This window comes from Glycine max, chromosome 7 (assembly GCF_000004515.6).
Source record: "Glycine max cultivar Williams 82 chromosome 7, Glycine_max_v4.0, whole genome shotgun sequence".
Classification (NCBI taxonomy): Eukaryota; Viridiplantae; Streptophyta; class Magnoliopsida; order Fabales; family Fabaceae; genus Glycine; species Glycine max.
Genome location: NC_038243.2, coordinates 38,630,164 through 38,650,846, shown reverse-complemented (window position 1 = coordinate 38,650,846; position 20,683 = coordinate 38,630,164). Strand labels below are relative to the sequence as shown.

General features: G+C 34.0%; 1 protein-coding gene across 4 annotated transcripts; it reads right to left on the bottom strand.

The window, feature by feature from the left end:
• Positions 1 to 369: 369 nt before the first annotated feature.
• Positions 370 to 13,011, bottom strand: LOC100802641 (autophagy-related protein 2). 4 transcript variants are annotated; one of them, XM_006583812.4, is made up of 16 exons: positions 12,582 to 13,011; positions 10,305 to 11,377; positions 9,577 to 9,725; positions 9,170 to 9,342; positions 5,892 to 9,068; positions 5,677 to 5,789; positions 5,076 to 5,292; positions 4,633 to 4,746; positions 4,025 to 4,132; positions 3,812 to 3,944; positions 2,213 to 2,415; positions 1,819 to 2,015; positions 1,619 to 1,697; positions 1,437 to 1,537; positions 1,188 to 1,264; positions 676 to 1,067 (listed from the first exon to the last, which is right to left on the bottom strand). In XM_006583812.4, the coding sequence occupies exons 1-13, from the start codon at positions 12,786 to 12,788 to the stop codon at positions 1,625 to 1,627; spliced, it is 5,937 nt and encodes a 1,978-aa protein (XP_006583875.2). In that variant the 5' UTR covers positions 12,789 to 13,011; the 3' UTR covers positions 676 to 1,067; positions 1,188 to 1,264; positions 1,437 to 1,537; positions 1,619 to 1,624. The 4 variants fall into 4 exon arrangements, with proteins under 4 accessions (XP_006583877.2, XP_006583875.2, XP_006583876.2 ...); XM_006583813.4 differs by having other exon boundaries at positions 1,188 to 1,259; XM_006583814.4 differs by lacking the exons at positions 676 to 1,067; positions 1,188 to 1,264 and adding an exon at positions 370 to 617.
• Between the last annotated feature and the right edge of the window lie 7,672 nt (positions 13,012 to 20,683).

Below are 20,683 nucleotides of genomic sequence, written 5' to 3'. Positions count from 1 at the left end.
AGAAAGGTAACAAACCACAACAATTACTATTGTATATAATTTATTAAATCCAGTTCTTTAGTTTTTTTTATCAATAAAGAATTTCTTACCTTTCGCTTTAATGGAAATCATTAACTTTAAAGTATGATTGAAAATACAATTTTAAAGAAAGTGACTATTTTATTTTTAAATTAAAAATATATATTATTTATAAAAATAAATAAAAGATTAAAACGTTAAATTCTTTCTAATTTATCAGTTTGTTTCTTTTATTTTAGAAATTATTAAATTAAAGAATATTTATTAAAAATGAAAAACTTATCCTCCCTTATTTTTCCTTTAAAACTTTCAAACATATGCTTCAGAAGCCAAAGGACTCTGAAAATACAATTTTAAAGAAAGTGACTATTTTATTTTTCAATCTGCACCTTACACACGATAAAATAAATCAGTATCCTGCCTTACTAATATCACACTTCCAAACAAAGAATAAGTTCGCCAAAGGACTCCTTCGGTACGCGCCCTTCTAGCAAAAGCAGGATTTTTGTTGTAAAGAATTTGAAACCAAAGTTCAAATGAGGACTTCTAGTATCGTCAGGAGCCAACAAGAAATAATAGAAATCTGATACTCATAGTACCTATTCAGCATAAAATATTCACGGTAAAAAAAATCAATTAATTTACAATAATCAGCAATTAACAATAAACAAGTATTTCTTCACTGTTATTACATGGAAAAACATTCCCAGCAATCATTGGCAACATATAGTTACCACATTGAGAGACTGTATTATCAACAGTTCTGGTACTAACCACAAAGTAAAATTAAAAGATTGGACACTGCTGAGTATTAAACATGATACACTATTTACAATAAATAAAGGCAATATACATAAATATCAAGGTTTTCAAAGAATGATATTACATTATTATGTACATCTAACTACACCAATGGGGTCACTATACCTACAATGGCATCCGTTTGAATAAGAATATGATTATCAAGCACCATCCAATATTTACAGTATATACAGTTTACTCTGAATCTGGTAGAAAAGAATCAGCCGACTGGTTTTGTTACTGTACATCTGCAGCCAATTCACATATTCAGAAGTGGCAAATGAGACAAAAATAACACTAAGCATAAATAAGAACTCAATTTACAGCATAAGACAAAGAAGTCACAGATCCTCCGATGATTTTATTACCTAAAAGTACTATTTCCAAAAACAGCGTTCAGGAATCAATGGTGATTGTCCAAAGGTATCTCATACATTTTACTGAACTAGATACATAGTGGGAATAGCATAAGGAAATGTTAGTTTGATGGCACATATCATATCATCTAGAGATGACATTCAAAATTAACAAGCCAAAGATTCTTTTTTATGCACTTAACATCAATAGATAAAGTACATTTTTTCTTATCTTATACTAACAAAGGAGGCCCAACTCACATGATACATGGGAAGACTGTCCGACAAATTAAAAGAACAGCTCTTCTGAATCTGCTTGGTCAGGGAAGCAAGAGTATCAACTATTCAATCCTCATAATAATCTGCAGACAAAAAAATATTTTAAGGTTAAAATTGCAATGTCATTTTGGTACAAACACAAAGTAATATGTCACTAATGGCACCATTAATCAGTCTTCTTCCCAGAGTGGTTGTGTTGGACAATATTTCTCCATAGACTCCTTTTTACGTTCGGGATCAAGGCTGCAAAGGGCAAGGGAGAAAAACAATGGTTATATCCAGTTTCAGAAACAAGGAGTTGGTGAGCAAGAAATTGCCAACTGAGAAAAGAATCATTTAAAATCAAGTCAGCTTTATCACAGACCTATTTCTGAATCCAAGAAGAGCATAGTGTACAGCACTTGCACAAGCCGAAGCAGGGGCTATGGCAGCAGCAGGAACTGCTCGAACAGCGGCAGCCAAGGCAGGTCCTGCACCTGAACCTCGCTGGAACTTTTTCAAGGGGTTCTGAACTAACACGGCAGCAGATTTTCCCAAGCCATCACTAAGACTCTCATAAGCCTGTGAAATCAAGAAAAATAACCTTAATATAGTCAAGGAAAAAATTACAGAAGCAATGTTTTTTTTTTCAGAAGGCAACTCCAGATTAGATTGTGTTTATTTACAGAAGGCATGTTTTTTTTTTCTGTCCTTTCATGTAACAAATGTTTAAGAAGTCGACATAAAGCAACATATTCTCAATATCTTTGACATTTCACCTGTTGAATTCCTTCTTGAGCATCTTTAGGTTGATTAGATCGAACATCTGTTTTCGATTTGTCTTTTACAGGCAGAGGAACTGGAGAAGGTATGCTTGCAAGAATACCTTCTGCTTGGAGAAGAATATCATGGGCTCCAGCAGCTAGATGAACTCCAAGTCCAACAGCTTCCAGAGAAATGCTTCGAAGAAATGCCATTGTACCTACAAAGTTTTTTAAACATTACCATGTAAGCCGGTCTAGAGTAGAGCAAATGTTAGAATTTAGTGGTCCAGAAAATAATGCAAACAGTTCTATAATCATTCAAATGGATTTTAAAACTGAATTTAGTGATGGAAGCTTCAGAAATGCCAAAAAAAGGAACCAGAAAAACGAATTTGTACAAGTTGCCACAACTAGACACTACTAATTTACAAATGAAAGCTTTTGTACCAGTCACTATAGGTCCTAACATCCCATGCAACCCCAAAGCAGACTTTTAGGAGGGGAAAAGAAGTAAATTTTGCAGAATATTATTTAAGAATAAAAGGAATTCTTAGTAAAAATATTTATAGTTTAGCAACAACCAATCAGCTGGTTAACAAAGTATAAAGAGTGGTTAATGGGTAACCACTTATTATCTTATTGATAAGAAAAACTCAAACTTTAAACTTCTTAAAATGAAAATCAAAACCTGGTTTTGATATAACCTAAGCAGCCAGGAAATCCTACTGCAAATTAAGAATGTTCACCACAATTTTATAAATTATAATGCAACTTAAAAAATAATAAATATGTAAATTAGCCAAAGTTAAACAACATACTCAAAAGAATCAATTAACCCCTAATTCCAATTCTGAAACCAGGAGACAAGGCTCTATTCAGCTTTATCATTCACTCCATATAGCTGACACAATGTTCAAATTAGATGCAGTGATAACAGAAGTCTGTCATACGCAAATGAAGATAACAGTTTCATCAGGAAGGAAGGTGTTGTGCTAAGAATATCAAAAATTCAAATTAGGATATTGTCAATCAGCCTTAAGTGTTGTTACTTGTTAGGATCCAATTGCAAGCTATAGGCCTTGAGTCCCACATTGAATGTATGGATACTAGTATGGGATTCATAAGGCCTTAGGCTCTCCAACTATAATGGTTAGCTTTTGCGGTATCAGATATGGTTCTCCCAAGTTTATTATCAATTGGTACCAGAGTTCACCATGTCTCTCAATTGCAATCAAGCAGCACAGGTGGTGACACCAGGCATTGCTGTGTTCACTTGGGATTATAGTCAAATGACTGCATGGGCTTTGGGGCTGCAAAGTGTGATGGGATGTTAGGATCCAATTGCAAGATGTGAGATAGGAGTCCCACATTGGAAGTATGGGATTTTAGTGTGGGGTTTTAAAACTTTGCGCTCTCCAACTACAGCAGCTAGCTTTTATGGTGTGGTTCTTGGGGCCGACTTTCAAAAATGTTAACATTACCAACAGATATCTCGCATAAATATTTTGATAAAGTTCTACTGCTATAGCTTACTTTTTATTAGCTCGTACAATGTACATAAAGCCAAATTATACAGGTAAAACTAGCAGAGAAATATCTATCAATCTAACCTACCTCTCTGCACGCCCTTGAGCACTCTCCGCTCCTTTTTGTAGCTCTGTACTGGTGATGAAACCAGCTTAGCAGCACCAGCCCCAACTGCAATCAATGACCGTACAGTAGGAAGCCCCCGCAGTATTTTATGAATCTACAAATTGAAAATTATAAATGAAGAGAGCTAAAAAGTAATCCTGACATCTCCAAGGAATATAATCCAAGTTAGCAAACCTGATTTTGAGATATATCTTCCAACCACTCCCCTACAGTAGTTTCACAAACACTGGCCCAACCATAGATGCCAGAAGCATGAACATGTTTCAGGTTAAGCTCAACCCCCTGGGATAACATACAAACATATTATCATAGAATTCAACTAACATGTCCCAACTCCCAAGAACCTATTTTTACATTTAAGCTTCACCTTTAGCAACAAATAATTTATTTTCACATTGTTGGAAATAAAAAGGGTCTACACTCAACAATGCTTGTTATATGATTTTCAGAGTACACAACCAAGAGTGCCATTGCCACAGAATATAAAATCCTTATATCTGAGTAGACATGCACAACAAGCTCAGTTTAAAAGAGAATGGTTTATTTAAACAATATTTTGATATGGACAAATAAAAGGAAACAGTTGTCCTGTAAATAGAAAAATTGTTGTTATGCTGTTTACAACACTGAGCCCATCAGGTGATAATATGGGCAATTAGAAAACAGAAGTAAGAAAACAAAGTACAAGCTGGGCCTATAAAGCTAGGATGGACTCATTTTTTAACTAAACTTAATGAACAATAAGAAAGAAATTAAATCAAAAGTTGAAGAGAAAATTTTACCTTCCAAGGAACAAGATTTACAAGTTCTACATACTTTCCATGTCTTAATGCCGCTAGATCTACATGATGGGGACTGTAATCCACCCGAACAATAATAGGCCATATATCTAGCTTCTGAAACCAAAGTTAATATGCATACATTAATATGACCAGCTAGATGAAAAGCTTATCAAATTAACACATCTTAAATAGAGTTTAAGGTGAGTATTAGATTGCAAGTGTTTCTTCAACTTGATTCTCACCAAGAGACAATATAGATGGGAGCAACAGTTAATTGAATATCACACATCTTCAAAGTGTGGAAACTGGATTGATTGGTATAATAATTGGGATTTCCATATTTATTTGCATACTTCATGTTGCAGTACAGAACACTGTACAGTCCAAAAAAAAAATAACAATACAAGAAATTATAAATTTAATCATTATAGAACACCACTTGCCTGGAAGTAGGGAAGCAGTGCCTCTGGTGCAATTGAATGAAATGCAAGATCTTTATTTTTCTGAGTCTTCTCAGGCAATGATTTTGAACCCTCCAAATCTTGACAACTATTAGGAAACTGATCCTTCAATATGCTTTTTCTCCCAAAGAAATTAACAAGAAAATCAAGCTGGCTTTGATGTAGATGTAACAGCATAGGTAAAATAGCAACATTTAACCTTGAAAGGAGAAAGAAAAGCATAAATAAATAGGTAGCCATGAAAGTTTTAGGGAATGCTGTTATCAACTGGACTTTAGTTGTGAAGAGATACCAGGATATCTAATATCTCTATGTATATAACAACATAAATAAATAGATAGCCATGAAAATTGCAATAAACAATATAACTGCCATGTAAAACTATGAAGAATCTGGCATCACAAGTCATCACCATGATACTATAATTTAGCCAAAAAGACCTAGTCACCTAGCTATAAGGACTACAAGTCTACAACTACTTGAAGAAAGTTGAAGCAATTCCCAAACCTGTCAGACTATTTTCAGTTATAACTAATGATAAGGTTTACAAAGAGATAGATTATATGGTATTATATCACTTTACCTGTACTCCTCAAGGGGAGTAAGAGGATCTGGTCTCACTGCCTCCAAGTCCAATTTAAATGCTCTCGAATAAGATTCCCTAGGATGGCCTTTTGAATGATAATATCCTAATACCTTCCAATTCAAAAACAGAAATATCAAAATCTAGAACTTGTAAGTTGAAAGATGTTTGATGTGAAGTCGTGTAATTTAAAGCAACTAAACTTTCAAAATTACCAGTTTCCAAGGTGCATCTTGGCTTCTGTCATACAGAAAAAGATCTTGAACAGACACCGACATCTTAGATACACGTAGTCCACCAACTGGAAATACATCATACTGAAATTTCATCCCAGACAATGCAAGTTCCATGCAAACAGATGTGTCTCTCCCAGAATGCTGTCCACTTTTCTCTGAGTCGAGCCAGTCAGAACCTCCATACATTCTCCATCTTATATCAATTTTCTTAAGAATTACACGTCCACAAGTCTCACCATGTGATGAACTACCATCAGATGAAAGCATGACATGATGATCTACAGCCTTTATTACACCGGCTTGTTTGCTTTCCTCCAAAATGTGATTTTCTAATACTTTTAGAGAGGTGCTTCCATACCATCCACCACTTCCTCTTTCGATCTCTCTATGTTCCACATTCCTCAGTTTGTGTCCAGAAAGCTCATCAGAATGTATACTTAAAGATAGCTCTGACAGAGGGCTTAAGTCAGATAAACAATAGCTTTCTATAATCTCTGGAAAGCAACCTTCTAGCAGAAATGAAGTGTGACTACCTTCTGGTCCTATCACAGGCACTGACTCAGTCCAAGTCAATTCTTGAGAGAGAACTTCAGGCTCATCCAAATTCATCTGACCAACCTCAATTAAGCTTCCATCAAGTGGCATGCAAAACCCTGATTCAAAAGGATAAGATTGGTGTGTATTATTGTTATTTAGTTGAAATGCATCTTCGCATATTTCATCCATCAAGCCAGCTATACTAGATCCATCCGTTGAAAATGTTTGAGGGGAGCACTGATCAGAAGTTGCAGACATCGAATCAAATCTGAGATTCTTATTTTCATTTTTAAATTCATTCCTTTGCTGTGCCTGTTGAGCATTATCCCACCTATTCTGCAAATGCACAATAGATTCCTCCACATCAGGGGCAAATAATTGCTGAAGTTGAGCAGCCAAACGAATCAGAGTTGCAGTTGTGTCATAGCAAGTTTCCACAGAAAGGTGAGATTTAGATAATTCTAGTTCCCAAAGAAGACCACTAGCACAGTTTGTTTTCAAAATAGCCTCCATAAAAGCCTCCTGAGCAACTTTAATGTAACCAGTCTTTTGAAGATGTTCAACACTATAAATGCCAGACAAAGAATTCAGTTCTGACATTAAATGAAGAAGAAGCCCCAGGTCATGCACTCTGATTTGGAAAACACTTTCAACTGTATCTGCCGAAGATGAATTTGAAAGTGTTAAGCTGGATGCAGCCAACAAACAGGAAACACATTGTTCACTCATATCTTCTTTAGTAGAAGAACAGCCAGACAATGAACTAAGTTCACTCTGAACTACAAGATTCTTCATAAAAGGCTCATAGCTCAAAGCAATATCAATCAAGCAGAGAACAAAATAAGTCGTGTAAGAGATATTATGTTCCTTCTTTGAAATGCTAGTATCACCTGCATCTTTGGTATTAGAAGCAGGAAAGCTGAAAAAGGATAATATTGCATCAAACCAATCCAAACGACCACCTACAGCTAAAACCGTACCACAACTGACAGTTATAGATATAACACTATGGGAAATCTCTGGGTCAGAGAAATAAATGACATCAGAACCAGCACATTTGGAAGATAATGCATTAGAACCTCCTCCATCACCTCGTTTCACAGAGGAGTTGCTACAAGTAATCAGAAGAAACTCATGATCAGGAACTCCAGTGACAAACCCCCACAGCTTGCCTTCACCGTGAGTTAATCGAAAAAAACTCGCAGCCTTAACACCACCAGTATTAGTGACAGACAGCAACTCAAACTTTTGAACCTTGAGCCTGAATTGATTCCACATTCCAGGAAGTTCACTCTTGATTGAACTTTCGATACTCACATATGTATCCCTACTAATAAGAATTTCTAGAGAATCACATTCCAAAAATACTGTTGATTGTGAGACAGAAGATTCCTTCTCAATATTGGCTTCCTTAGAAGTCACACATGCCAATGCATTCAGCATCTGATGTAGAAGGTGATGTATGCCTTTATATTGAGAATCATTCAGATTAATCACAACTTGAGATAGACGGACATGCATGAGAAATGATGAGCTTAGAATCATCTCTTGTTGAGTTTGAGATTTCCAATCTTCAAGATCTTTCACTGTTGATGCAGATGCAAACTCATACCCCCTTCCTCCAATATCATCTTTGCCCCTTGTTTGCCCTGAATTAGCAAATAATCTGGCTTTCTTAGCAATCCAAGGACCAGTCACTTGGCCCCCCTGCCAAACAACAAGAACAACAGAGAAACATCCCCTTCTATGAAAAATAGAAAAGAAGCAGCTAGCAGAAAATTTCTCATTCTGCACATCATAGGAGATGATTCTACCATTCTCATTACTTGATGTAATCAAGTAGATGTCAAGATCACAGAAACTCAATTGAAGAGATTGAGCAGCTACTGAAGGAAATCTTTTCTTCGAACTTGCATTTGAAGTTTGACTATAATCAGGAGTGCAACCCTTGTTCAAAGGTGATGATGAAGTAAAATCAAGAGCAATGAACTGTTCCCAGGAAAATGAATTTTTATGATCCCCATCACTTCCAAAAGGAAAACACAGTATCACTCTTGCATTAGAAATAGATATATCACCATGCAAACATTCTGTTGTGGAGAAAGATGTCACGCGGGGACCAGAACCTTCCTCCATATCACTCTGAGACGATCCACACTTGTTATCTGAGACTTCAGACAGAATTTCCTTTTCTTTATTATGCATTTCAAGTGATTTTTCAACTTCCTTTAGCAGATTCATGAGCACATTTATTACTGAAAAGATCACCCAGAAAACAAATGGGGGCAAGTTCAGTGAGAATGATGTCATCCCTGTCCGACAACCATCTGATGAACTTGATTGTGTTGAACATTTGCAATTTGTGACTCCAAAAGTTCTAAACAATGTAACTTTCAACAAGCAATCATTATTTCCAAATGGAAAATCTGTTGCAACTGGTTCAATTAATGAATGTGAATCTACATTGTAAGAGGTAGATGAAGGGAGAGCATCAAGGACCTTAGCTTGTAGGTGTTTAACCGAAGCACTTTGATTTTTAGCATCAATTCCAATGTTCAAGAAATTGGCAACTTCTACATGCTTCACCTTTCCATCAAGAGTCATACCTTGAGGGCATACCTAATGGGTTTACAACACATTTAGAATTAGAGTGGAGGAATTTATTCAAAACCAAGTAGTAGAGAGTAGATATGGGGAGAAAGCATAGAAGCAAAATTTACCTGCAAAGCAATAAAAATGTCATTGCACTCTGCACCAAGATAATCAATTTGTAATCCAACCTTGTGACCAATTTCAGGTTCAGAAAAATTATTCTGTTCATCAACACAGAAGGACAAAACAACAGATATTCCAGCAAAAGTAGCCCTGAGATTGGTTTCCGTATGTTGCTGTTCTGTTTATTAATATCATAAACAACATTAGTAACAAACAAACAATCAAAAGGAAACAGTATATATTTTGTATGCTTATTTGTTCAGCACAAAGATTAGAAAAAGTAGTCTCCCTGTATACAGACATGAAAAGATTCAATATGCAAGAGTGAATTGTACATAAAAAGTTTGAGCCAAACAAGATATAAAGTTTCCATAACAAATTAACAACTAAAAATAATAGCTTTGAGAAGTACCAGATGGAATATGCAAAGATCCAGAAGCAAGGCTGGATGCAGCAGTAATAGCACTATAAACTGAATATGTCCAATTCCACATTCCACTGCTCCCTAAAGCCGATTGAGAATTTCTCATTCCATCAAAACATTCAAAAAACTGGTCCACACTGCAGGAATTCCCATAACATATCAACAGATTCGGAGTCAATAAAATGTAGGGAAGACCTATAAATTGCTAAAAATACATAGCTGATTTAGCTACCATGTACATAATAGCTATCCTAAGGAAGTGATATGTGTTTACATTGCGAACATTAAGTAAAATTGCACAACATACACAAATTATAAAGTTTACCTGAGAGTAATCATAAAGTTTAATTGATAATACAGTGAACACAAATTATACTGCCATGTTAATGTTTTTAGACTCATCTGTAACACATAAATCCAGTAAACTAGAAAATTTTCAAATGGAGAGTTTCTTTTTCTCTTTGGGAGGGGAAGATCAATTGATGACAAATGTTTAATTAGAAAGTAGCATGGGAAATTTTACTATTCAACAACATGGAGCAAAAGGGAAAATTTTAATCATGAGATTGTCAGGTGAAGTGAATTCGTCAAACTCAATAAGAATTTCAGAATTGTGATTTGCCAATGTCTCCAGAGAGACTGCCAATAGCAATTTATTTCAATTAAATGCTTCTCTAACAATGATAACATTTAAAAGGGGAAAAAGAAGGACCTACCTAGCCCCAAAATCAGGTTCTTGAATACCATCTTTATGATTTATATGAGTAGACAATGGCACCCAATTGGATATAAGATGAGCCACAGGAAGTAAATCTTCAGCAAGGGTTTCAGGTTGGGTCAAAGAAGTGTAATCAGCTGTTGAACTACCATTAGCAGTCATCATGTCACTGGGAGCATTGGTAATAGAAACTGAAGTTGATGAATGACAGAACAATGTAGAATTCAATTGGCCAGATCCTCTTGAGTTGTGATTTGTGAAACCTTTTCCACCCTTATTCAGATTCTTAAGAGTTTCCCATGATTGCAATAGCCATTTAATAGTGCTAGGTTGAAATTTTAACACTATGGGATCAACGCAAACATCAGCATCCACCTTGCAAACGTCCAAAGAACCATTCTTCCAAGGAATACTTAATTTTATATTTCCACTAAATCCACCTTGGTTCCCAGTAATGACTGGACATGTTGCTATATTTGACCCCAAAACAGGTTCACCACGTCCTGCTCCTGATTCATGTTGGTATATATCCTCATTATCTATTTTCAGAAGCTCAATAACTGCTCCATGAAATTTTACAAAGTTTGTTAACCGGCTTATTCCAAGGACATCAGCATTTGAATCAGCATCTTCAGACAGACTAGTTCCACACTGTATTTCAGAAATCTGAAGAACTAAGGTATGACGACAATGAGTTTTATTTTCTTCATTATCTAAGGATGGATCAAATGCAACAATTATATTTGTTATTGTAACATGCAAGCTTGTGAGCAACCACTTTATCATCTTTGCAATAGTTTTCACACCTTCATGAACATCCATTGAAGTCAACTTCTGAGCATCATCTGATATTTCACGCTCAGTCCTCATTGAGCTTTTGAGGTGTTGATTGTCACTACCATCCAAGCCACAAGTTTCACCTTCACTAGTTGACATTTGATCTGTGCATGGAGAAACTACTATTTCAAGTCCATTTACTTCAACCTCACAACCTTTACCACTCCAAGGCATTTTAATCAACAAGTAGCCAATCGAACCTTCTTTGACCATTAAGGATGATGTCTTGCCAAACTGTTAAACATTAGCAGAGGAAAGCAATAAGCTAATAAAAAAATTAAAACAATTACTCTTGATGATTTTCAGCTGAGAACACCTTCCAATTCTATAAACATAATCTTAAGAGTTTACATTGTGATAAAACTTCCTACCCTACCTAAAAAATAAAACAATTACTCTTGATGATTTTTAGCTGAGAAAACCTTCCAATTCTATAAAAACAATCTTAGAGTTTACGTTGTGATAAAACTTCCGACCCTACCTAAAAAATAAAACAACTACTCTTGATGACTATCAGCTGAGAAAACCTTCCAATTCTATAAAAATAATCTTAAAGTTTACATTGTGATCAAACCTCTGACCCTACATGAAGAATTCACATTATTACTATAACTGGCACCATTTGATGTACTTAGGCCCTGTTTGGAATAACTTATGTACAACTTATTTTGACTTATCATATAACACAAGCACCTGTGTATGTGTTTGGGAAAACTTATGACAATAGCTTATGACATGTCCATAATCTATTTTTATTTTCAACTTATTTCAATAAGATCTCTAGGATAACTAATGAGAACAGCTTATAGCTTGTATAAAAACAATTTAACCCTATTTTCCCTTCAATCATAAAAACAAACTTATACATAAGTACTTTATATATACACAAGTACTTATTAATAAGATCTTAACTAAGTTATTTATCCAAACGGATTCTTAGTCCTTATGACATGCGTGAGGAGCATATCAAGTGACAGCACTATCAGAAAGCCACTCTTTGGGCCATGCGGCCTGTACTGATCCTGGCAAGCACCTAGACACAACTCACCTAATCTTCTATTTATCAACAAAAAGAACCAAACTTGACCATTCAATCTCCCACCTAGCTGACCAAAATTTTAAGTTACACAAGCCCACGTGACTTTACATCCAAACCTTGACCATACATACACGATCAACGGGAAGAATTCAATCATCTCCCTTCCATGTGTGTGCATAAACACCTAACTTAAGTTTAGTCTTCGACCACCTTGGGTGTTGGTAACACACTATTGCACACTTCCATTTCATCATTCACATCACAACACCTTTTTTTCTTTCATTACTATATCAACCTATTCATGCACACACATCTCACTCTATCCATCAATATCAACACTACCAATGCCTAGTCCTGGGAATTTCCCAAAATTGAGGAACAGAATGAAAAAAAAAATACCTTCGAGTTGACGAAGTCGACGTTGAGCGCGAGATCGGAGAGCTGAATTGTGCCCTGCGAGAGTTGAACGTCGAGTTGGTCGAGGTCGATTTCGCCGAGGATGAACTGGCCCAGTTTCTTCTTGAGGAAGAACTTGCAAACCCTCTTGAGGGCCCAGCGCGAGAACGTGGCCTCCGCCGATTTCGCAAAGGTCCGCCACGGAAACATGGTTGAATATGAATGAATAATTGGGTGGCGAATTAGGGTTTGCGGTGAGAATCAGGCGAAATCGGAGATGTTTTGGGGTGGCGGCGGCGACGAACCATAAAGCTCCATACGATAGGCACGCAACCACGAAATTGCAGGATGAATAGGAACGATGGTTTTAAATTGAAAAAAAAAAAAACAAACAAACCAGATTCTGTTCTACCTTCTACTTTTTCGTCTTTTCCTACCCTTTTCGCCTCGTCTTTTTTCTGTTTTTTTCCCCGCTCTTCAATGCAATTTTTTTATTTTATCCTTTTCGTATTTAGTGTCCAATAGTATTAACTAAAGATTAAAGAATTTAGTACTAATAATAAATAAATCTAGGCAAAAAAATATAGATTATGCGGCAACAAGGCTCTTAAATAATAAAGAGAGGCTTACTAATAAATAAATCTACCCAAAAAAATTTAAATTATGGTCTTAAATAAGTACTAGTAATTAAAGAATTACCAATAAACAAATCTATCCAAATATTAATTATCTTAAATTAAGTAAATAAAATTATTAATTTAAATATTATGGAAATTTTTATCACTGTTAAAATTAATTTAAAATTTATAATATTAATCATGTTGGAAACAAACTAACAAAAGGATAAATTAACTCACGTTATGAAAATAAAAGATAAAGAATCAAAACAAAGTTCACTAAAAAGATAAATGACTAAAAAGATAATTTTAGAAAATAATAAATAAAACAAAAGTTAATAAATAAGAATTATAAATTAAAACTACATCAACAATATTAATTTTTGCAATTTTTTTATAACATATATATATATATATATATATATATATATATTTCCATTTAATTATAATAAAATAAGTTTGTTGACTATTATTTTATCATTAAAAGTTTTTTATTTTTAGTAATAATTATTTTAAAATAACATTAAGATTATTTTAAATTGATTAACAGTTTAGATTAATCATAAATCTCTATGAAAATTTTTTATTTCGTTTTTGATATTTTTATCTCTATATATAAATTAGAATTTAGGTAGGAGAGGATGCGAAAATAGAATGAACATTTTGGATAAGAGCATTTTCAATCGATATTATTTAACAAGAGCATTCTTAGGAGTGTTAAGAAAGAGTGTTTTTAGAGATTTTTTTAATCTCTTTCGATTTATTATTTTTAATATTTTTAGTTATAACTTAAATTTGATATTTTTAAGAAAATTATCAATAATTAAAAAAATACTATTTCTCGTGATAAAGTATTTATCGTAAATTTAAAATATAACTAATATTTTATAATTAGCACTTGTATTACACATGTCAATTTTAATATTTAAATTTTATGGTTGTAATTAATTATCATAAAATATAAAAAAATTATCCATAAATCTACAGGATTTATATATATTCATTCAAAATTGATTTTAGATACACAGTTACAACTTGTTAAATTGTTCTGTTGATATCTAATGCAAACCTTCCCAAGATTTTTTTTATTGATAATACACTAACTTAAGTCTATTATCTATTCATCAAGAAGAAACTACAATTTGAAAAAAAAAATATTTTCATATTTGAATAAAGACTAAATTAAAACTGTGATAAATATAGAAATAAAATTTTAACAAATCAAAATTTTAAGGAAAATATCTACTCAAATTTAAATAAGAGATCCCTTTGTATATATAAATGTGTAAGCTTTATAATGTATCTGGTATATATTCTCGTATACAATTTTATCCTCAAATTTTAAATATGTTTCTAACATATATTTGATATAGCATCTTATTGTTTTAATATCAAATGAGTAGTTAAAGTTAATTTCTTATTTCTTTCAAATCTATAATTTTCAATGTATGTAGTTCCAGCTTGAATTTGAATATTTTTTAAAAGAAATTATCAATAATTGAAAATAATGATATATTATAGTATAAATTATTTATCATAAATCTAAAATATAATTTATATGATAAAAGTATTTAATAATAATTTTAATTATTATATAATTTATGTATTAAGAAATATTTATTTATTATAAATTTTAATTGTATAAAATAAATATTTATTTATGTGCAATGTGCGTGCTACAATACTAGATATCTAATTAATTTTGGAATAATCCAAACAAATATAACAAAATATTATCTAATCAAATTTAAATTGATTATGTTGCATGGACCATATGAAAATGGAGGAATGATTGGATTTTTTCAAAGAAACTCACCCCAAGCCCAGTAGAAGTTCTTGCCACAACTTATAAGATTGTTGTTTCCTGCATTCCGAAATTTTATTTGCATTTTATAGCAGACTTTTCATAATGTAATGGAAAGTACAGAAAATAATAGTGGGAATGCACGTAGTTTTATCCCATGACTTAATTCCTAAGTCCATCCAGAAACAAACTTGTGTTTATTTAGTCTCAGCAAATCACACAACAACACATTGGTTGGCAGGCATCACCAGACGGGATCATAAAAATTAACTTCAATTCTATCATAAGGAAGGTTGCTGGTATCAGTATGGGTTTGATTTGTAGAGACCATTTGAGCCAATTATGATTGCAACCACAAATTTCATTCTGGTAAGTTTCGATCCCACAATTGTTGAAATACTGGCCTTTAGGGGGAGCATTACTATCACAGTAGAGTTGTCCCTTCTACAGCCACTAGTATGAAACAAATAGTCGAAGGTTATTCTTCATGTGGCAGAAGAAGAATCTTAGATGAACCATATGAGATTAGTTGTTTCACCAAACGCACTGGACACTTTTTTTTTTAGAGGAAAATAACTTATTGCCTTTCAATAAGAATGGTAACAAAAATACATATAGGAATATGCTCAAAGACATGGTGACTAGCATGAAACCTAGAAGCCCTAGCTAGATTATAGGCAATTTGGTTCGCTTGTCTCTTAACTATACTCATCCTTGAGTTTGGAAAATTGCTTAAAAGAGAATGGCAACTTGCAAGCAGATTATAAAATTATGAAACTCCTATAATATTGGCTTGTAAACCATCAAAAATAGGTTTACAATCCACCTCCAAGACAAAATTTTGAAGTTCCAACTGAATACTCCAATGAATAGCTTGCAACAATGTCCATGTTTCTACTTTCGCTTCTGGATTGCCTATTATTGTGACTATTTTTTCTTGAAAAAATGTTCCAGTATGGTCACACATCATCATCCCTACTCCATGAATGTTTTCACCTCTAAATATTATTGCATCAATGTTTATTTTCACGTGCCCTGAATCTGGTTTCGTCCAAGTAAGGTTGTTACCGCCATGGTTAAGCTTTGGCCAAGTGCAAGTTGATGAAAGTTAACGCACTTTGGACCATTCAAAGACAAACTGCAAGGCTAGAGATGTTGATATATTTGTTGGTGTATTTTTTACTTCCCAAACACACTCGTTCCTCCGCTTCCATATACACCATAGGATGATTACAAAAACTAAGTCTTCATGGGGAGGGACTCTAGCAACGAGAACACCAATTCCTTCGCAGATTCTGCTTATTGCATTTGAAGATTGATTTTGTCTCATAAGCCTATTGTTTCCCATACTCCTTGCACCTGAAAACAACTGAAAAACATGTGTCACTCGTTCTCCAAGTTTGTCTCACAGTATTCGCATAAGCTTGAGCATGGAACTCTTATATATGTTGAACATGTGTTTTTGTTGGTAGGTAGCCACGGAGCAAACTCTAAATGAAGTGCTTTAGTTTTGGAGGAATTTGGAGATTCCAAAGGAGGTTCCAATTTCCTTGCACTTTTATGGTTATTATTGCAAATCATTGTCTCCATGAGAAGGAGGTAGGCAGATTTGACACAATATAGAGTCACTATGCTTCCAAATGAAAGTATCATTAGCTTGAGTATTCATCAAAGGGATAGTCCTAATAAATTGCACATCATCATGATTATAATAATGTTCCACCATATCCATCCTCCAACAATTCATTTCATGATTAATGATGGAATTTGAATTCAAATTTTCAAAACCCATAGGCGAGGGTTGAGATATAAGACTTATCTCAATTTTGCAACCATGGTTGAGTCCAAATATTGATCGAATTCTTATTGCCAATCCTCTATCTTATTCTTTCCTTGACCAAAGCCTCTAAAGCGTGGATGTTACATTATATATAACTTGGATTGTGTCCTATGGGGGCATCCAAAAAATCACCATTTGGGAAGTATTTAGATTTTAATAACTTGTCACTATAGTATTAGGATTTGTTGTGAAATCTCATCCTTCTTCCCTAACATATCTAGGTTGAATCCATGGAGATGTAGAAAACCTAGGCCACCAAACTCCTTTTTCATAATCAATTTCTCCCAACTTTGCTAATTAATCCCTTTTCTTGAACCATTTCTCGAACCCCACCAAAAAAAAGTTCATCATCTTTTAGACTTCGTCCTATAGAGATGGTGGGAGGAGGTAGACATTTATGCAGTCAGTGGGGATAGCTTGGGTAGAGGATTGAAGAAGAACTTTTGTCCCTACTTTGGATAGGTTTTTGTTGGACCAATGATTGATGCGACTCTAGAGTCGATCCTTCAAGAAGCCAAAAATTGCTTTCTTTTTTCTACCAATAAGGGAGGGAGACCAAGATATTTTTCAGTTCTAATCAGCTTAGAAACACCAAGAGATAACATAATGAAATACCTCTTGTCTTGTTTTGTATTGGAACTGAAAAATACCTCGGACTTTAGGAAATTGATTAGTTGTCCAAATATATTTCTATAGGTTCCTAGAATATTGTTCAAAGATGTTATTTCTTCTTTAGTAGCCTTGCAAAACATAAAACAGACGTAAGCAAATAAAAGATGTGAGAGGGTCGGGACCCTTTGCACACTTTAATACCAAGAATCTCTTCTTTTCTCTCATAATTTTTTAAAAGAGATGAAAGTCCCTCTATACATAGAATAAAAGCGTAGGGTGACAATGGGTCACCCTGCCAAAGTTCTCTCCTAGAAGAAAAGTTACCAACAAAATCCCCATTAACCTTGACATTATACTAAACAGTTTCTAAACATGTTTTGATCCAACCTATCCATTTTGCATTAAAGCCCATTTTTTCCATCAATCCCAACAAATGATTCCCCTGGACCCTGTCAAAAGCTTTGCTAATATCAATTTTTAGTGCAACTTCACCAATTTTTCCTTTGTTGTGCATTTCATGTGATGAAGTATTTCAGAGGCAACAAGGACATTGTCCAAAATAAATTAAGTGACCCTAAACAAATGCATATTGTTCTAAAGAGATACATTTTTAGAGTAAAGGCTTAAGGTGGTTGGCTAGTGTTTTGGAAATAATTTTGTAGAGGGCATTCCAAAGAAAGATGGATCTAAAGTCTTTCTAAGAAACTAGGTTTGGCATTTTGGGGATGATAACTATAGAAGTTTGGTTGATTTGGGGAGGGAGAGAGCCTTTTTCTAGCCAAGAGATAATAGTTGTGAAAATTTCAAGGCCACAAAGGTTTCAAATTTTTTTATAGAAGGTTGGATTGATGCCATATAAGGCCTAGGTGATTTGCTTGAGTCCATTTAAAAAAAAGGGAATTTTTGAATTCATCAATGGAAAAAGAAGCAAGATGAGAAGAATTATTATCAAACAATAAGTAAAGAGGAACATGATTTATTACTTCATCAATTTCAACAGTGGCACCACAATACAAATTATCAAAATATGGTTTTGGAAAATTACATAAATCATTATGGTCTGTCACTACCAAACCATCATCACGTGTGAGTGAAGTGATTGTGTTCATATTTTTCCTTGTTGTTGCATATGAATGGAAGAATTGATATCAACATCTCTAAGCCAATAAACATTTTCCTTTTTCCTCCAATAGGACTCTTCTTGCTTAATATTAGTTTAATAATAAAAAAGTATTTGTAAGTAATTGTATCTTGTAACTATATCTTGTGAGTATTTGTAATAGGGTTAAATATGTTTTTCATTTTTGAAATATATCACTTTTTCATTTTATTACTTTTTTTGTACCTGACCTTTCCAAAATTTTACATTTGGTACCCGCCATTAGCTTAGATCCATTAAGTGATGATATGACTGACGGAATGTCATGTCACTACCACACCATATTTTTTTTCATGTCATTAACTCTTAATTATTTTTAAAAAGATACACCTTTAGAGTTGGCTTGACTAACTCTAACAACATGACTAACTCTAATTTGGATTGATGAAAATCAATCTAGATTCAAAACAAGTTGCCTCCAAACCAAACCATCAGATCCAAATCGAAACCACCAACTCACAAATTTTCCCAAATTGAAATCCCCAACTCTCGATTTTGCCCTAAATTAACATCAAAACCCATTGTGAAATTTGGGGAAGAAGGAGAAGAAGTCGGGGATGAAGGTGTTGGAGACAAAGTTGGAGTCGAAGAAGAGGATTTGGGAGTGGTGGGAGTTGTATACCAGGCATATTCCTTGGGGTTGGAGAGGACTTCGTAGGCACGTTGGAGTTCTTGAAATTGCACAATGACTTCTTTTTAGTTCACACTTCACATATTTGAGATAGAGTCAACTTTTTGTTGTTAGAGTTCTTGGAGTGTTTTTTTAAAATAATTAAAAAATAATTAATGACATGAAAAAGCATAATATGGTGTGACAATGATGTGATACTAATGACGTAATATTTCATCAGTTACGTCATCACTTAATAGAGCTAGACTACTAACTATGGGCGTCAAATGGAAAAGTTTGAAAAAGTCAAATACTAAAATAAAAAAAAATTAGATAGTAAACTCAAAAAAGAGTATATTCTAAATATGAAAAACATATTTAAACCTTTGTAATATAAAATTTACTTTTTTATAAATCCTCCATACTATATAGACTTGTTCCAACCCAGCCTATAGGATTGTCGGAATGATCCATGATTTCATAAATGATGGAGGTCATATTACTTGGTCTAATGTCTTTAGAGAAACTATCCAAATAGTTTTTTTAAGGCAAAGATAATCATTTCATTTCATTCCTAACATTGAGAAAAGATAAAATTTGGAATATGATGAAAAGTTTGAATCCTAGCATAAGATATTACAACCCTAGCTAGAGAATGAGCAACAACATTGACTCGCCTGCCAGTAAAACTCACCGAAGTTTGGAGTGTTACTAAGCAAATTTCTACCGTTGAATAAGATCTTGTGAAAGTCTGAAATTCCTCTTGCTTTAGAAGAAATATCCACTACATTCTTGCAATCTGATTCAAAGTTGATGTTGGAAAGGCTAAGTTCTTGGATCCAGATTATGGATTGCATAAGTCCTCATGCTTCAGCTTCTCAGGAATCCCTTCAAAAACCAATGTCCTTGCTGCAATGAAGTTCCCAAGATAATCTCTTATGCAGCTTCCAATACCGAATTTTTGCTGCTCTTGAAAAACTGCTGCTTAATTCAAAGTTACATTTTATTTGCCCTTGTTGTGGTTTTTGCCATAAACTTGAGTGTTTTAGGTAGATGCTTGTTGAATGAGAGTTGCAGAATTTCCTTGCATGCAACCATTCACTGTGAAATTGAAGAGTGAGGTTCACAGAAATGATGGCTCTAAGTTTGAATTATCCCATATCCATTCATTGTGCCATCGCCAAATGCACATCATAGCAAATTTTGGGGGCAGGTCTGTATGAAGAGATTCAAATACGATAAAGATCATTTGGTTGAGATTTTCAACATGCAAAATTTTGTTAGAAATAATAAACCATAAACCCGATACTTCCCATACACGTTTAACTTGATCACAACCAAACATTACGTGCCAAGCGTTTTCAATATTTGTATTGCAATAAGAGTAGAGACTTGTGCAGTTAACACTTTTTTGTTGCAGGCATTGTCTTGTTGGGAGACAATCACGTAGGAGACGCCAAAGA

What these genes read in the sequence shown, in the direction of transcription:
- LOC100802641 (XM_006583814.4), bottom strand. Translation starts at nt 12,788, where the DNA reads ATGTTTCCGTGGCGGACCTTTGCGAAATCGGCGGAGGCCACGTTCTCG. An exon ending in ATCTTTGCATATTCCATCTG is followed by an intron (nt 9,343 to 9,576) that starts GTACTTCTCAAA and finishes ATTAATAAACAG; the next exon opens with AACAGCAACATACGGAAACC. An exon ending in ACTCCCCTTGAGGAGTACAG is followed by an intron (nt 5,293 to 5,676) that starts GTAAAGTGATAT and finishes TCTCCTTTCAAG; the next exon opens with GTTAAATGTTGCTATTTTAC.